At 40.4% G+C, this 17214-nt stretch overlaps 1 protein-coding gene across 3 annotated transcripts; it reads left to right on the top strand.

The window, feature by feature from the left end:
- The first annotated feature begins 776 nt into the window (after window positions 1-776).
- Window positions 777-16840, top strand: LOC124011373 (ras-related protein M-Ras-like). 3 transcript variants are annotated; one of them, XR_006834576.1, is made up of 6 exons: window positions 777-922; window positions 14044-14129; window positions 14285-14347; window positions 14537-14633; window positions 15235-16558; window positions 16802-16840. XR_006834576.1 is itself a non-coding variant. In XM_046324687.1 (3 exons), exons 2-3 carry the CDS (start codon window positions 2572-2574, stop codon window positions 3345-3347), a joined length of 486 nt encoding a protein of 161 aa, XP_046180643.1. In that variant the 5' UTR covers window positions 777-922; window positions 2565-2571; the 3' UTR covers window positions 3348-4262. The 3 variants fall into 3 exon arrangements, 1 of the variants encoding a protein (XP_046180643.1); XR_006834575.1 differs by having other exon boundaries at window positions 13349-14129; XM_046324687.1 differs by lacking the exons at window positions 14044-14129; window positions 14285-14347; window positions 14537-14633; window positions 15235-16558; window positions 16802-16840 and adding exons at window positions 2565-2776; window positions 3067-4262.
- The last annotated feature ends 374 nt before the right edge of the window (window positions 16841-17214 follow it).

Below are 17214 nucleotides of genomic sequence, written 5' to 3'. Positions count from 1 at the left end.
AGTAGGCGTGGCATTTGAGGTGCAGGTTTCACAACACGCACGCGCGTGCTGCCTACATTGTGAGAAATGGGAAAAATATCAAATATTAATACTAATATTATTAGATTGTACGTAACTTCAAATATTTTTCCATAAAGGTAGTTTGTGTGTGATATATTAAACGCTTATTAAACATTTATCTACCTTTGCAATTAAATATCCTATACTCCCATCTTGTGGCCAATTCTATGTTCATGCAACTTCTATTTGAGATGAATGGTAATAACGTGTATATCGAAAGGAGTTTCAAAATGAAATGCAGAAACTCTGATATTGTACATCCTCATCTAGAACTGCCCACTTGTAGGTAAATCGTAAGTAACATTAAGGTGTTGCCTACTTAAAATGATTCATGGAGAGTTTGTAAGTTGTTAATAAATGGTTCTTTATTCGTTTTTGTAGATAGTTTATAGATACTTTGTAAATAAGCAATAGGCTATACACTGGTTGAAAATTACTTACATTATTTGTATATGATCACATCTGGACTTGAGACATTGTGGAATGCTCCATTTCTACATCATGGGGCTCCTGTTCAAATATTGTTTTACTTACCCTCCAAAACTGGCAGGCTAAAAAACATAATAATAATTTAAGCACTTAAATTAAGCCCGACAAACTCTAAATGTGACCTATAATCATTCAAATAATGGCTTATTTTCCATTAAGAAATGTTGACCCCCCCTTCTCCCGCTTGGAGCAAACCTATCGTATCAGCTGTTGCAACGCAAAGTAACTGTTCCATTTTTGTGGCAGATGCTGGCTTTTCCAGCAGCTGTGATATGAAATTGATTGGATAGAAATGTACAGATCTGAATGAAGTCAACATGGGAAGGCAAGAAATGTGACTTCATGCAGGCGACTTTACAGTAAATATATTGGGGTAAGCTTTTTTTATTTAATCGGCTACTACAGATTGCGTTGCTTTGAGATGTCTGGTGTTTTCAGATGTAAAGTCACAACTAGCTGTATCCTACTGAAATGTGTGTGAAATCAAATTATACCTTGGCATAATATGGTATGGCGAGGCATTTTACAATACGAGATCCCACTGTATCTGGTTATGCCTAAGCAAATCATTTTTCAACCTTGTTATTGGGTCGAATATGGCACAATAAAAACTAAAGTGTTCAGTGGGGTTATGGGATTTGTGAATCACAGACGAATGGGGATTTATGAGTCACAGATCTGACTGATCACAAATGAGGTGAATGTGTGCGCGAAATGTGTCTGAGAAATAAGGATTCACCCACGTTAGACTACATACATTATTAGTCCTCTTGATCAAAAGGTTGTGCTCTGCAGGTAGGCCTACATAATATGCCATTAGTACAGCCTTTGATGACATATAACTGAAAAATAACTTAAAGGTCTATCTTGAATACTTCAACAAAAAAAAACAGTATTTTCATAACGACCCTAGAGCAGGGATCATCAACTAGATTCAGCCGTGGGCCGATGTTTTTCTTGAGCGGGTGGGCGGGGGGCTGGAACATAATTGCAAATAATTTGTAGACATCAAATTGTACACAAGAAGCCCAATAGATATAATATCTACAACAATTATTTAAAACCTTGCTATCATTTGAATGAGATCACGTGTCTCTCTATTATGCGTGGGAATACTTTAATATATTTCTTAGATTAAAATAACTTGAAGCTGATTTCCTTGTGTTTTTACAGTCTTTTATGTAAAAAAAATGTATTTTTGTTGTTCCCTGAACACTTTGGGGACAAATCCCCCCCCCCCCTCCATGTGGGCCAAACCTGCCCTAGAGAATATGATACCCCTTGGAACCCAGAGAAGTATCCCTCAGAATAGGGTCTCCCCCAGCCCCCAGGTTTGACTGAGAATTGTTGGAGTTGGTCGGCCCTTGGCCCATTCTCTGGCTACAACATTGTTCTGGAGGGCCTGTAAGTTCCACGGGCATCTGGGTCCCTTTCCTGCTTTGGCCAGGGACACAGGCTACAGTATCCACCGAGAAAGGAAACCATCCACGTCCCGCCATTGTTGACTGCAGGAAGGAAGAACTCTCTGTGTGACCTCATCCTGTTAGGCCAGTGCCATTGTATGGAGCTGCAGGCTGGGTTTGCTTACTCATGGCGTGTGTGTGTGGGTGATTCCCTGACTTAAGTACGTCAGTGAAGATCCAGCAGACGAGGGATAGACAGCTACAGTACAGACCTCAGCCTTGTTTGAGTGTTTGATGTTTTCAGTGAGAAGGTGTGGGTATTCCAACATAAGAATGATACTGTTTTATGCCCAGTGAGTAAGCAACTATATAAGGAATGGAAGATAAAACATTATGATTACCATGTTTTCTATGCATTGCAGTGGAAAAGAAGGATCTCTGCTTTTATAATATTCATTTTAAGATGTATTCTATTACCACACTATTACCTGTGGCATTTCATTTGTGATTTTTGTCAGGTATTTTTGTCCAGAGCAAGAGAGGGCCAAAAAGCCCATTCTAAATGGCATCAGTTTAGACATACACCATCTTCTGTCTTCCCTCTGTGTTCAGGTATAGCATGGCTGTCACTATGGCAACGAGCACTGTTCTCAGCGACAATCTCCCCACGTATAAGCTGGTAGTGGTGGGGGATGGGGGAGTGGGGAAGAGTGCTCTCACCATTCAGTTCTTTCAGAAGATCTTTGTCCCTGATTATGACCCCACCATCGAGGACTCCTACCTCAAACACACTGAGATTGATGCCCAGTGGGCCATATTGGACGGTAAATGGATTTATAGATAGCACATACATTACAAATAAGAAGCCCAACCTCTTAACCTGGCAAAAGTACTATCTCGTTTTCCCCGTAATAATCTTTCCAATGTACTGAAGAACACGATGGAATGTTCTGTGATAAGGAGAAAAAAGGATCATATTATTGTGCAGCCATTGTTAGATCTGAGGGATCAGCACACAGCTACACATATTTATGGATAACCAGGATCATTCATAATACTGTTCTCAGTGTAGATGTTACATGTGGGACCTGTCTGATCGTGCTTGTCTCTGCAGTTCTGGATACAGCAGGCCAAGAGGAGTTCAGTGCTATGAGGGAACAGTACATGAGGACTGGGGAAGGGTTCCTCATCGTGTTCTCTGTCACAGACAAGGCCAGCTTTGAACATGTGGACTGCTTCCATCAACTCATCCTCAGGGTGAAGGACCGGTGGGATTTACTACTTAACTTCCCACTGGTGGCCGTGGCCAGGACAACAGGAGGAGGGGAGAGGATGTGTCTGTTTGTGTTAGAATCAGTGGGCCTGTCAGACAACAGAGAGAAGAAGAGAAAGTGAGGAAAGAGATACAGAGAGAGAAAGAGAGATTCCAAATGCATAGCAGCTGGCAAAGGGACTCCAGACATTGTGTCAAAGCCTGGGAGGCAGCCAATGTGTAGCCCCATAGCTTATACAGGGAGAATGTCTTTATAATCTCTGAACAAGACTGTTATATAACTGCATTGTAAGCTTATTGAACACACCAAATGTCTTTATTTGAATGTACATTTATGAACCTTGACAATTTTGACTTATCAGTGCTCACTGGATGTAGTTGTGTACTTCCCAAAACACTTTAAACACACAATTGTGGTGTGTGTGTGTGTGTTTGTGTGTGCATGAGTGCCCTGGATATGTTGTGGCCTAGACGATGAAATCTAATTTTCACATTTGAATATTATTTTGCTTTGCTACTATTTCACTATTTATTTTATATAAGTCATTTATAGCTGTGTTATCATTAGTACAAGGCTACTCCAGAGAGCACAAAGCACAGAGCTTAACTAAGAAATTGAAGGAACAAAACATTTGTAAGCAAAGTAATAAATGTGTGTTAATACATTTTGTGTTCTATTATATGTGTACACATCTCGGGTAAACTGGTTTTGTCTGGATAAAACCATAATTATGACACAGAAGTCTGTCTATCTGTCATTCTCAGTGGATATTAGTGTGTTAATAGTGCCCTCCAGTGGATATAAATGTAATTGCAAGAATGGAACAACATTTAGCATGGTTGTACATTTGGTCCTTTGCTTTGGGGATATACAGTGCATTCAGAAAAATATTCACAACCCTTGACTTTTTCCACATTTTGTTGTGATGCAGTCTGACTTTAAAAGTGTTTAAGTTGAGATTTTGTGTCTCTGGTCTACACACAAGACCCCATCATTTTAAAATGGAATCACGTTTTTTCAAAATGTTTATAAATGATTTAAAAATGAAAAGCTGAAATGTCAGCCTTCCATTTGAGTCAATAAGTATTCAACCCCTTTGTTGTTGAAAGCCTAAATAAGTTCAGGAGTACAAATTAGCTTAACAAGTCACATAAGTTGCATGGACTCACTGTGTGCAATAATATTGTTTAACATGATTTTTAAAAGACTACCTCGTCTCTGTACCCCACACATAAAGTGAATTCTAAGCACAGATTCAAACACAAAGACCAGCGAGGTTTTCCAATGCCCCGCAAAGAAGGGCACCTATTGGTAGATGGGTAAAAACTTTAAAAAGCAGACATTGAATGTCCCTTTGAGCATGGTGAAGTTGTAATTATAATTATAATTACACTTTGGATGGTGTATCAATACACCAAGTCACTACCAAGGCCGGCTCCAGGCATAAGTGACATAAGTAGTCGCTTATGTGTGTTTTTTTTGGAACTAAGTCGGGGTCTGAACTTATTGTTGCGAGTTAAAATAGCCGAATACACAAGGTGCAAGTTCAAAATATTGTTTTGTCTGTCACTGACAGTCACTCAATTAGCTATGTCAGCTAACAATTTTTAGATTGCTAAGTTTGACTGGCCAGTTATCTAAACTTGGGGCATGTTTGTAGAAATGCAGTAAATTGGCTTTAAAACGGCAAATAGTTCTGTCTGCCACATGGCAAAATGAGTAGAATTGCATAGAACGTGTTATAACATTTCAACATTTTCTCTCCACTGCATGGCAAAAGTGTAGAACTGCAGAAAACTTTCTTTAAAACGGCAAAAATATCTCTGTGCCCCATGGCAAATGTGTACAACTGCATTAAATGTGTTATTTATTTATTTTTATTTAACCAGGTAGGCTAGTTGAGAACAAGTTCTCATTTACAACTGCGACCTGGCCAAGATAAAGCAAAGCAGTGTGACACAAACAACAACACAGAGTTACACATGGAATAAACAAACATACATTCAATAATACAATAGAAAAAGTCTATATACAGTGTGTGCAAATGAGGTAGGATAAGGGAGGTAAGGCAATAAATAGGCCATAGTGGCGAAATAATTACAATATACCAATTAAACACTGGAGTGATAGGTGTGTAGAAGATGAGTGTGCAAGTAGAGATACTGGGGTGCAAAGGAGCAAAATAAATAACAGTATGGGGATGACGTAGTTGGATGGGCTATTTACAGATGAGCTATTTACAGGTGCAGTGATCTGTGAGCTGTTCTGACAGCTGGTGCTTAAAGCAAGTGAAGCAGATATGAGTCTCCAGCTGCAGTGATTATTGCAGTTCGTGCCTGTCATTGGCAGCAGAGAACTGGAAGGAAAGGCGACCAAAGGAGGAATTGGTATTGGAGGTGACCCGTGAAATATACCTGCTGGAGCGCGTGCTATGGGTGGGTGCTCCAGCAAATAAAATGTGCTGTTTTAAAAAATAATCTCTGCCCCATGGCAAAATTATTAGAATGGCAGGTAATTTGCTTTAAAGGGCAACTTTTCAACCTCATTTGCATGTTAGGGTTAGGGTTAGCACAATACCAGTGTCAACATATGTGAAATTGGCTCATTTCTAAGTTTTGTAGAATTAAATATAAAGTTGAAATGTTCTACCCGATGACATCATCAAAAGGTTAAAAAAATTTAGGCAATATGAGATTCAAGGTGATGTGGGGAGCAAGAAAATACCCTACCGTGTGCTAGATACTCGTTCAGGTGTCACGAATCCCTCCGGAACTTTCATCACGCACACCTGTCCCTTATTCTCACTGATTAGCATTTGAATATATGTGTCCTTTGGTTTCCATAGTCTTGTCGATTATTGTTACTATGTCTGCTGGTGCTGTGTGAGTACCTGTGCTGTGTGTTTTGGCTTTCGTGCCCTTGTGGATTGCGCAGATGATTACAGGTCTCATCCTGTGGGTTAATCATTGTACGCGTGTGTATTTATTCAAGGTACTCCTCTCTCTTTTGTTTGGGTTTCAACCCTGTGTTTTTATTGTGTGTTTATTTGGTCTTCGTCGCCGTGCCCTTACACGGCACTCTGTAATTTGGGATTAATAAAAAACCCTATTACACATTCCTGCGCCTGTCTCCCGACTCTCTTCATACCACCGTGACATCCAGGTTTTGAAAATCACTGTTTTGTACTTCTAATCCTACCATGTGATGTCACAGAGAAGCATTTGTTTTAGGACATTATCTTTTTAACCACAGATCATAGACGCGCACTGTTTTCACATTCACTGCCTTTATTTTTTCCCCTCATTGATCTACACACAATACCACATAATGACAAAGCCAAAACAGGTTTATAGAATTTTTTGCTTATTTCTTTAAAAAAATATAAAAAAATATGCATTTACATCAGTATTCAGACCCTTTACTCAATACTTTGTTGAAGCACCTTGGGCAGTGATTACAGCCTTGATTCTTCTTGGGTATGACGCTACAAGCTTGGCACACCTGTATTTGGGGAGTTTCTCCCATTCTTCTCTGCAGATCCTCTCAACCTTTGTCAGGTTGGATGGGGAGTGTTGCTGCACAGCTATTTTCAGGTCTCTCCAGAGATGTTTGATATCCGGGCTCTTAATGGGCCACTCAAGGACATTCAGAGACTTGTCCCGAAGCCACACCTGCATTGTCTTGGCTGTGTGCTTAGGGTCGTTGTCCTGTTGGAAGGGGAACCGAACCTTTGTCTCTGTCTGAGGTCCTGAGCCCTCTGGAGCATGTTTTCATCAAGGATCTCTTTGTACTTTGCTCTGTTCATCTTTGCCTCGATCCTGACTAGTCTCCTAGACCCTGCTGCTGAAAAACATCCCCACAGCTTTACCATAGGGATGGTGCCAGGTTTCCTCCAGACGTGACGAATGGCATTGAGGCCAAAGAGTCCAATCTTGGTTTCATCAGACCAGAGAATCTTGTTTCTCATGGTCTGAGAGTCTTTAGGTGCCTTTTGGCAAAAACCAAATCGGCTGTCATGTGCAAACAAACTGAGGAGTGGCTTCCGTCTGGTCACCATAAAGGCCTGATTGGTGCAGTGCTGCAGAGATGGTTGTCCTTCTGGAAGGTTCTCCTATCTCCACAGAGGAACCATCAGGTTCTTGGTCACCTCCCTGACCAAGACCCTTCTCCCCCAATTGCTCAGTTTGGTCGGGTGGCCAGCTCTAGGAACAGTCTTGGTGGTTCCAAACTTGTTCCATTTAAGAATGATGGAGGCCACTGTGTTCTTGGGGATCTTCAATGCTGCAGACATTTTTTGCTACCCTTCCCTAGATCTGTGCCTTGACAAAATCCTGTCTCAAAGCTCTACGGACATTCCTTCTGTCGTGGCTTGGTTTTTGCTCTGACATGCACTGTCAACTGTGGGAACTTATATAGACAGTTGTGTGCCTTTCCAAATCATGTCCAATCAATTGAATTTACCACAGGTAGACTCGAAACAAGTTGTAGAAACATCTAAATAACGTATTTCTGTTTTTTATTTTTAATACATTTGCAAAAAATTTTAAAAACCTGTTTTTGCTTTGTCATTATGGGGTATTGTGTGTAGATTGCTAAGGATTTTTAAAATCCATTTTAGAATAAGGCTCTAACTTAACAAAATGTGGAAAAAGTCAAGGGCTCTGAATACTTTCTGAAGGCACTGTATGTAGACACTGGTTTGTTGCTGAAAATTATGAATACGAGGTTCATCATTAGGTTAAGTCTCCACATGGGTAGAATTGAAGGAAATGTGCTTTAAAAATGCAGAATGTATCTCTGCCAAATTGCAAAATTAGCAGAATTGTTTGAAATCTGTTATAAAATTGCTACATTTTCTCTCCACCCCATGACAAAATGTGTAGCACTGCAGAAAATGTTTTAAAACTGCAACATTTTCTGTATGCCTCATGACAAAATGGGTAGAATTGCAAATTAACTTTAAAACATACATTTTTCTCTCTGCCGTCAAGAGGGGGGGCTACTAAAACATTTTGCCCTCTTGGTGACGGGGCACCAAATCTTGCTTAGACAGGTGTCCTTCCTAACACGATACCAACCTAAATGACAGAGTGAATAGATGAAAGCCTGTTCAGAATAAAACATATTTCAAATCATGCATCCTGTTAGCACTAAATTAAACCTGCAAAGAAGTTAAGTTTATGTCCTGAATACAAAGTGTTATGTTTGGGACAAATCCAACACATCACTGAATAACACTCATATTTTCAAGCATAGTGGTGGCTGCAACAGGTTATAGGTATGCTTGTCTTTGGCAAGGACGATGGCGTTTTTAAGTGTAAAAATAAACGTAATAGAGCCAAGCATAGGCAAAATCCTAGAGGAAAACCTGGTTCAGTTTGCTTTTCAACAGACCATGGGGAGACAAATTCACCTTTCAGCAGGACAAAAACATAAAACACAAGGCCAAATATACACTGCAGTTGCTTACCAAGACAACATTGAATATTGCTGAGTTGCCTAGTTACAGTTTTGACTTGAAAATCTATGCTTGAAGAATTTTTAAAAGAATAATGTGCAGATATTGTACAATCCAGGTGTGCAAAGCTCTTAGAGACTTACCCAGAAAGACTCACAGCTGTAATTGTTGCCAACAGTGATTCTAACTTGTATTGAATCAGGGCTGTGAATATTTATGTAAATTAGATATTTATGTATTTAATTTTCAATAAATGTGCAAACATTTCTGAAAACATGTTTTAATTTTTTGTTATGGGGAATTGTGTGTAGATGGGTAATGAAAGAAAAACAGATTTAAACCATTTTCAATTTTCAAGGGGTATGAATACTTTCTGAAAGCACTGTATCCCATATAAATCTAAGTATTGAAATAACCAAATCTAGTTTACGTAATGAATCAATTTGTTGTTTCTTAGATTTAGAGACTGAAAATATCAAATCAGATTTATGTAGCCCTTTATGTAGCCAGTGATGTTCAATTCATGATAATCCAATTTAGGATTAATCCAATTGTGCGTCGTCCCACAGACCACCCGGTCGCGGCCGGTTACGACAGAGCCTGGGAAGCCCCACATTGTAGGATTTTTAATGAATTTACTTGCAAATTATGGTGGAAAATAAGTATTTGGTCACCTACAAACAATCAAGATTTCTGGCTCTCACAGACCTGTAACTTCTTCTTTAAGAGGCTCCTCTGTCCTCCACTCGTTACCTGTATTAATGGCACCTGTTCGAACTTGTTATCAGTATAAAAGACACCTGTCCACAACCTCAAACAGTCACACTCCAAACTCCACTATGGCCAAGACCAAAGAGCTGTCAAAGGACGCCAGAAACAAAATTGTGGACCTGCACCAGGCTGGGAAGACTGAATCTGCAATAGGTAAGCAGCTTGGTTTGAAGAAATCAACTTTCGGAGCAATTATTAGGAAATGGAAGACATACAAGACCACTGATAATCTCCCTCGATCTGGGGCTCCACACAAGATCTCACCCCGTGGGGTCAAAATTACCACAAGAACGGTGAGCAAAAATCCCAGAACCACGCGGGGGGACCTAGTGAATGACCTGCAGAGAGCTGGGACCAAAGTAACAAAGCCTACCATCAGTAACACAACTATGCCGCCAGGGACTCAAATCCTGCAGTGCCAGACGTGTCCCCCTGCTTAAGCCAGTACATGTCCAGGCCCGTCTGAAGTTTGCTAGAGAGCATTTGGATGATCCAGAAGAAGATTGGGAGACAGTCATATGGTCAGATGAAACCAAAATATAACTTTTTGGTAAAAACCCAACTCGTCGTGTTTGGAGGACAAAGAATGCTGAGTTGCATCCAAAGAACACCATACCTACTGAGAAGCATGGGGGTGGAAACATCATGCTTTGGGGCTGTTTTTCTGCAAAGGGACCAGGACGACTGATCTGTGTAAAGGAAAGAATGAATGGGGCTATGTATCATGAGATTGAGTGAAAACCTTCTTCCATCAGCAAGGGCATTTAAGATGAAACGTGGCTGGGTCTTTCAGCATGACAATGATCCCAAACACACCGCCCAGGCAACGAAGGTGTGGATTCATAAGAAGCATTTCAAGGTCCTGGAGTGGCCTAGCCAGTCTCCAGATCTCAACCCCATAGAAAATCTTTGGAGGGAGTTGAAAGTCCGTGTCGCCCAGCAACAGCCCCAAAACATCACTGCTCTAGAGGAGATCTGCATGAAGGAATGGGCCAAAATCCCAGAAACAGTGTGTGAAAACCTTGTGAAGATTTAGAGAAAACGTCTGACCTCTGTCATTGCCAACAAAGGGTATATAACAAAGTATTGAGAATCTTTTGTTATTGACCAAATACTTATTTTCCACCATAATTTGTAAATAAATTCTTTAAAAATCCTACAATGTGATTTTCTGGATTTTTCCCCCTCATTTTGTCTGTCTTAGTTGAAGTGTACCTATGATGGAAATTACAGGTCTTTCTCATCTTTTTAAGTGGGAGAACTTGCACAATTGGTGGCTGACTAAATACTTTTTTGCCCCACTGTATATCCATTTTATTCTATATGTATTGTATTCTATTTCTCTGGAAGCAAATAATGTAACGCTCGTCGGAAGAAGTGGACCAAGGTGCAGCGTGGTACGTGTTCATGATACTTTATTTAATCTGAACACCAACCAAAAGAACAACGAACGTCACATCCCACAACCTAAGGTGGCCAAAGAAGCTGCCTAAATATGATTCCCAATCAGAGACAACGATAGACACCTGTCCCTGATAACCATACCCTTGCCAAAACATAGAAACCCAAAACATAGAAATAAAGAACATAGAATGCCCACACAAATCACACCCTGACCAACCCAAATAGAGACATAAAAACGCTCTCTAAGGTCAGGGCGTGACAAATAAAGTGAGAACATTATTGTTTTAACCTGTTTTAAACGTACAGTATAGTCCCATTTTATTTGGCATATTGTCAGTACAGTGCTGTAAAAAAAGTATTTGCCCCCTTTCTAATCTTCTCTATTGTTACATATTTTTATACTGAATGTTATCAGATCTTCAACCAAAACCTAATATTAGATAAAGGGAACCTGAGTGAACAAATAACACAACAATGATATACTTATTTCATTTATTTCATAAACAAAGTTATGCAACACTCAATGCCCTTGTGTGAAAAAGTAAATAACCCCTTTCACTCAATAACTGGTTGTGCCACATTTACAGTGCCTTGCGAAAGTATTCGGCCCCCTTGAACTTTGCGACCTTTTGCCACATTTCAGGCTTCAAACATAAAGATATAAAACTGTATTTTTTTGTGAAGAATCAACAACAAGTGGGACACAATCATGAAGTGGAACGACATTTATTGGATATTTCAAACTTTAACAAATCAAAAACTGAAAAATTGGGCGTGCAAAATTATTCAGCCCCCTTAAGTTAATACTTTGTAGCGCCACCTTTTGCTGCGATTACAGCTGTAAGTCGCTTGGGGTATGTCTCTATCAGTTTTGCACATCGAGAGACTGACATTTTTTCCCATTCCTCCTTGCAAAACAGCTCGAGCTCAGTGAGGTTGGATGGAGAGCATTTGTGAACAGCAGTTTTCAGTTCTTTCCACAGATTCTCGATTGGATTCAGGTCTGGACTTTGACTTGGCCATTCTAACACCTGGATATGTTTATTTTTGAACCATTCCATTGTAGATTTTGCTTTATGTTTTGGATCATTGTCTTGTTGGAAGACAAATCTCCGTCCCAGTCTCAGGTCTTTTGCAGACTCCATCAGGTTTTCTTCCAGAATGGTCCTGTATTTGGCTCCATCCATCTTCCCATCAATTTTAACCATCTTCCCTGTCCCTGCTGAAGAAAAGCAGCCCCAAACCATGATGCTGCCACCACCATGTTTGACAGTGGGGATGGTGTGTTCAGTGTGATGAGCTGTGTTGCTTTTACGCCAAACATAACGTTTGGCATTGTTGCCAAAAAGTTCAATTTTGGTTTCATCTGACCAGAGCACCTTCTTCCACATGTTTGGTGTGTCTCCCAGGTGGCTTGTGGCAAACTTTAAACGACACTTTTTATGGATATCTTTAAGAAATGGCTTTCTTCTTGCCACTCTTCCATAAAGGCCAGATTTGTGCAATATACGACTGATTGTTGTCCTATGGACAGAGTCTCTCGCCTCAGCTGTAGATCTCTGCAGTTCATCCAGAGTGATCATGGGCCTTTTGGCTGCATCTCTGATCAGTCTTCTCCTTGTATGAGCTGAAAGTTTAGAGGGACGGCCAGGTCTTGGTAGATTTGCAGTCGTCTGGTACTCCTTCCATTTCAATAATATCGCTTGCACAGTGCTCCTTGGGATGTTTAAAGCTTCGGAAATTTTTGTATCCAAATCCGGCTTTAAACTTCTTCACAACAGTATCTCGGACCTGCCTGGTGTGTTCCTTGTTCTTCATGATGCTCTCTGCGCTTTTAACGGACCTCTGAGACTATCACAGTGCAGGTGCATTTATACGGAGACTTGATTACACACAGGTGGATTGTATTTATCATCATTAGTCATTTAGGTCAACATTGGATCATTCAGAGATCTTCACTGAACTTCTGGAGAGAGTTTGCTGCACTGAAAGTAAAGGGGCTGAATAATTTTGCACGCCCAATTTTTCAGTTTTTGATTTGTTAAAAATGTTTGAAATATCCTATAAATGTCTTTCCACTTCATGATTGTGTCCCACTTGTTGTTGATTCTTCACAAAAAAAATACAGTTTTATATCTTTATGTTTGAAGCCTGAAATGTGGCAAAAGGTCGCAAAGTTCAAGGGGGCCTAATACTTTCGCAAGGCACTGTAGTTGCAATGACTCCAACCAAACGTTTCCTGTAGTCGCTGATCAGTCTCTCACGTCAATGTGGAGGACTTTTGTCCCACCTTTCCATGCAGGACTGCTGTAACTCATCAACATTTGTGGGTTTTCAAGTCCTTTCACAACATCTCAAATGAGATTAGCTCTGGACTTTAACTAGGTCATTCCAAAACCTCAAATTTCTTTATTTTTAGCCATTTTCATGTAGACTTGATTGTGTGTTTTTGGATCATTGTCTTGCTGCATGACCCACCTTCGCTTCAGTTTCAGCTCACAGACGGATGGCCTGACATTCTCCTGTAGAATTCTCTGATACAGAGCAGAATTTGTGGTTCCTTCTATTAAGGCAAGTTGTCCAGATCCTGAGGCAGCAAAGCATTCTCAAACCATGACACGACAACCACCATGCTTGACCGGTTGTATAAGGTTCTTACTGTGGAATGCAGTGTTTTTTGTTTTTTTGCCAGGCAAAATGGGACCCACTCAGACCTGCAGCATCAGGTAGGTTCACAGCGCGAGCTGCACAGCCTCCTCATCCTTTGGTTTGGCTTCTCTTCAAGGTTACCCACCACTTTGGCATGCTAGGAAGGCCTAACATTTCAACTCTTTATATTTCCCCTTTTTTCTTTTCAATGTTTTAATTGTAATTTTCAAAGCTTTACAGGTTTATTTCAAATAGTTCATCTCCCCCCCACCTTTTTCAACCCTTTAAAAAAAATGAAAAATAGGTGGAAGATGAAAAGGTGTATTTAGCTACTGTAAATGCTATATAGCACAATCACATGGCTACATCACAATTACAGCTGATGCCAGTTCAGGATATTAAACCCAATGATCCGTTCATTTGAGTGATAGGCTACCCATTCCAGTACTGTATGTATTCACGTCTGACACTGCACCATTGTCCTTGCTTTAAAAATAACACTTTAAAAAAATAAAATCTGGTTCTTTACCCACAGCACTGTCTTTATCAGTCTCATATTGCTGTATAACAGGAGGGGCCGGAGGAAGGAGAGTTACACTGAAACCTGCAGAGGTCCAGAAGGTAAGATGGGCGAAAGGGCACTGCCTCACACTTTTTGAACCTGCTTGAAACGTCTGTCTGAGCCTAGGACAGAAAGACTTTCAGGCATTGAACAATATGTTAACGTTCGTGTCTATATCGGTTATACTGTTGAAATGTGTCTTTCTATCTCCTAGAACCACATCCAAACATGAAAGTCTTTGCTTTTGGTCTCCTGCTCCTGGTGGCCGTCATCTATGGTAAATATCATCTCTTCATGTTGAACCATCCTAATGTTTTTATTTTCAAAAGTTCAGATAAAAAAAACCTTGATAGTAGGTCGATAGTGTGCACTAGACTACGCACTATGACTATGGCCAGTGACTTTCAAGGTTGAGTTTTCGTTCATGTTTCTCTATTTCTCTCTCTTTCTCTCTCCCCTCTCTCAGGTGAGGCCCTGCAGTGCCATAACTGTATCGGGGCCACGCCAGGCAGTGGTGATTGTGTGGAGACCTGTCCTCCTGAGCTGGACACCTTCCCCTTATGGTGAGTCCCAACACCATTCAGTCGGCATGGCATATAGCCACAATCACTGCAGAGACGCCACAGTGCCTTATTAATCCGACCAGAAAATCAATCAAAGACACACACACACACACACACACACACACACACACACACACACACACACACACACACACACACACACACACACACACACACACACACACACACACACACACACACACACACACACACACACACACACACACACACACACACAACAAAAATCTATTTACTAGGTAGACCTACAAGATTATCACTCAGTCGTCAGTCATTACCCACTGGACAAAAACTGGTTGAATCAACGGTGTTTCCACGTCATTTTAACCCCCCCAAAATCTATGTGATGACTAATTGGATTTGCAAAAGTTAATCAATGTTAGGGCATTTCCTCTTTTTTTCACCCAGCTTTTAACCTAAATCCAATGTCATGGTGACATTTCTTGTTGATTTCATGTTGAATTCACGTTAGTTGACAACTCAACCAAATGTAATCAGAACTAGATGTTGAACTGATGCCTGTGCCCAGTGGGTATCGTCATCATCACCCCCCCCCTCTATCTTTCTCTCTCTATTTCTCCAGAGAACACCTTCCAGAAGTCCTGCTTCAAGATGATGGAGTGCCTGAAGCTTGGTGTGACCGAGGGTCTGAGAGTCACCTGCTGCAACTGGGACAACTGCAACGTATAAGACCCATGGCCCATACTCACCTTCTGTATCATTGGTATGAGTGTGGCTGGAGCCCAGTTCAAATGGCAATGGAATACATTCAGTATATGAAAATGGCATTTGTTATCTTTTGTTCCTGATTTCATATGTCTCGAAATGTCATAAGAAGAACTTGTTTACATGTGATACGAATGATTCATCACCCAACACCACCTCTTACATAAACTATGCACACCAGTCAGTTTTGTTGAGCTTTGATATTTCTAAAGGTTCTTTACACCCTGTCCCAATATGGAATGTCCCAGTGTGGAACATGACACTTGAAATCCGGGAATTTCCATTCCTTTACAGAGAGACATAGGGTACTACTTGTGCTAAACCTGAGTAAATAGATTGCCCAATATCTCACACAAGTGACTCATAGATAACAGCTTTATTAGCATACTATGCTGTATAAAAGGAGAAGAAGAAGGAGAGGAGAGTAAAGGAAGCTCAATACACCTAAAGGAAATACAATCAGGTGAGCAACTACTCTACTATCTACAGCACCTAATAACTTTGTCTCATGATACTGTGCTCAAATAAACCAGGGTAGCCTAGTGGTTAGAGCGTTGGACTAGTAACCGAATGGTTGCATGTTCAAATCCCTGAGCTGACAAGGTACAAATCTGTTGTTCTGCCCCTGAACAGGCAGTTATCCCACTGTTCCTAGGCTGTCATTGAAAATAAGAATTTGTTCTTAACTGACTTGCCTAGTAAAATAAAGGTAAAAAATAAAATAAATGTAGCAATTGTTGAACATCCCACTGCAGAGAGGGAGTCTTTGGTTATGCCTTTTTTCTATTGTCGGAACGACAGTTCAACAGACTCCTGAAGAAAGACAAAGGAAAGATGAAAGCTATATGTTTTTCTCTCCTTCTCCTGCTGCTGGCATGTAGCTTTGGTGAGTCTGCCCATCAAAGTTTGACAGGGACAATGCCAAATAAACACATTCATCTGTACCAGATTAAAGCTTGCTTGCTTATTCTTATCTCCATTCTTTAATCTCCAGTCTCCCAGTTTACACAATGGATAACCAGACTCCCTCTAATACAACAGAGGTCATGTTGTTATTCTGTTTTCTCCAGGAGAGGGCCTGAAATGCAACCGTTGTGTTGGCAAAGGCTGCAGGAACACAGTGGAGACCTGCCGTATTGACCATAACACATGCGGCACGGTCTTATTCAAGCCCCCACTCCGTACGTATCTATTATCCCCATTCACTAGGCAGTATACCCTGAGTTTCATCTGTGTATATCCCTTCACTAGGCACTTTACTATGTGTGTAACCCGAGGATCAGTAACCAATCGGTAAAACACAAAAAGCTGATCCTTTTGATTGACATCTAAGGAAACGTTTGCTATTTCCAATCAAGAAAATGTGCTGGTTTGTGTCTTCCATATCTGGTGTTTTACCCTGTCTCGCTTCTCTCTCTCCACAGCTATCTCGTACTTCAAGAGATGCATGAAGATGTCAGAATGCATGCTGCTGGGAAGCAACAAGGACATTGATGCCTTTTGCTGCACCACCAACCAATGCAACTGAGAGACACATACTCTGTCTAACATACTGTATACTATACAGTCCATTTATTGTACTAAGCTGAATATCACTAATCAATGCACATGATTGAAACTGTTAAGAAGTAACATAAAGTTAAACTTTTTTCCAAACAGTTTGCATTTAATTATTATTTCTGTTTGACATAATTCACCTGTGATTAGCCAGGTGATGGCCTGGAACATGAGCACTGCACTAAGCAAGTTCAGTTTATATATGATAAGTCATATACAAGTCATATACAGAACTAGTTTATAGTCTATATTATGTATTACCCAATACCACAGAAAATAT

Source organism: Oncorhynchus gorbuscha, linkage group LG23 (assembly GCF_021184085.1).
Source record: "Oncorhynchus gorbuscha isolate QuinsamMale2020 ecotype Even-year linkage group LG23, OgorEven_v1.0, whole genome shotgun sequence".
NCBI classification, from domain to species: Eukaryota; Metazoa; Chordata; class Actinopteri; order Salmoniformes; family Salmonidae; genus Oncorhynchus; species Oncorhynchus gorbuscha.
The sequence above is the reverse complement of the archived record's forward strand: the minus strand, read 5'-3'. Positions and strand labels throughout refer to the sequence as shown.

What these genes read in the sequence shown, in the direction of transcription:
- LOC124011373 (XM_046324687.1), top strand. Translation starts at nt 2,572, where the DNA reads ATGGCTGTCACTATGGCAACGAGCACTGTTCTCAGCGACAATCTCCCC. An exon ending in CCAGTGGGCCATATTGGACG is followed by an intron (nt 2,777 to 3,066) that starts GTAAATGGATTT and finishes TTGTCTCTGCAG; the next exon opens with TTCTGGATACAGCAGGCCAA.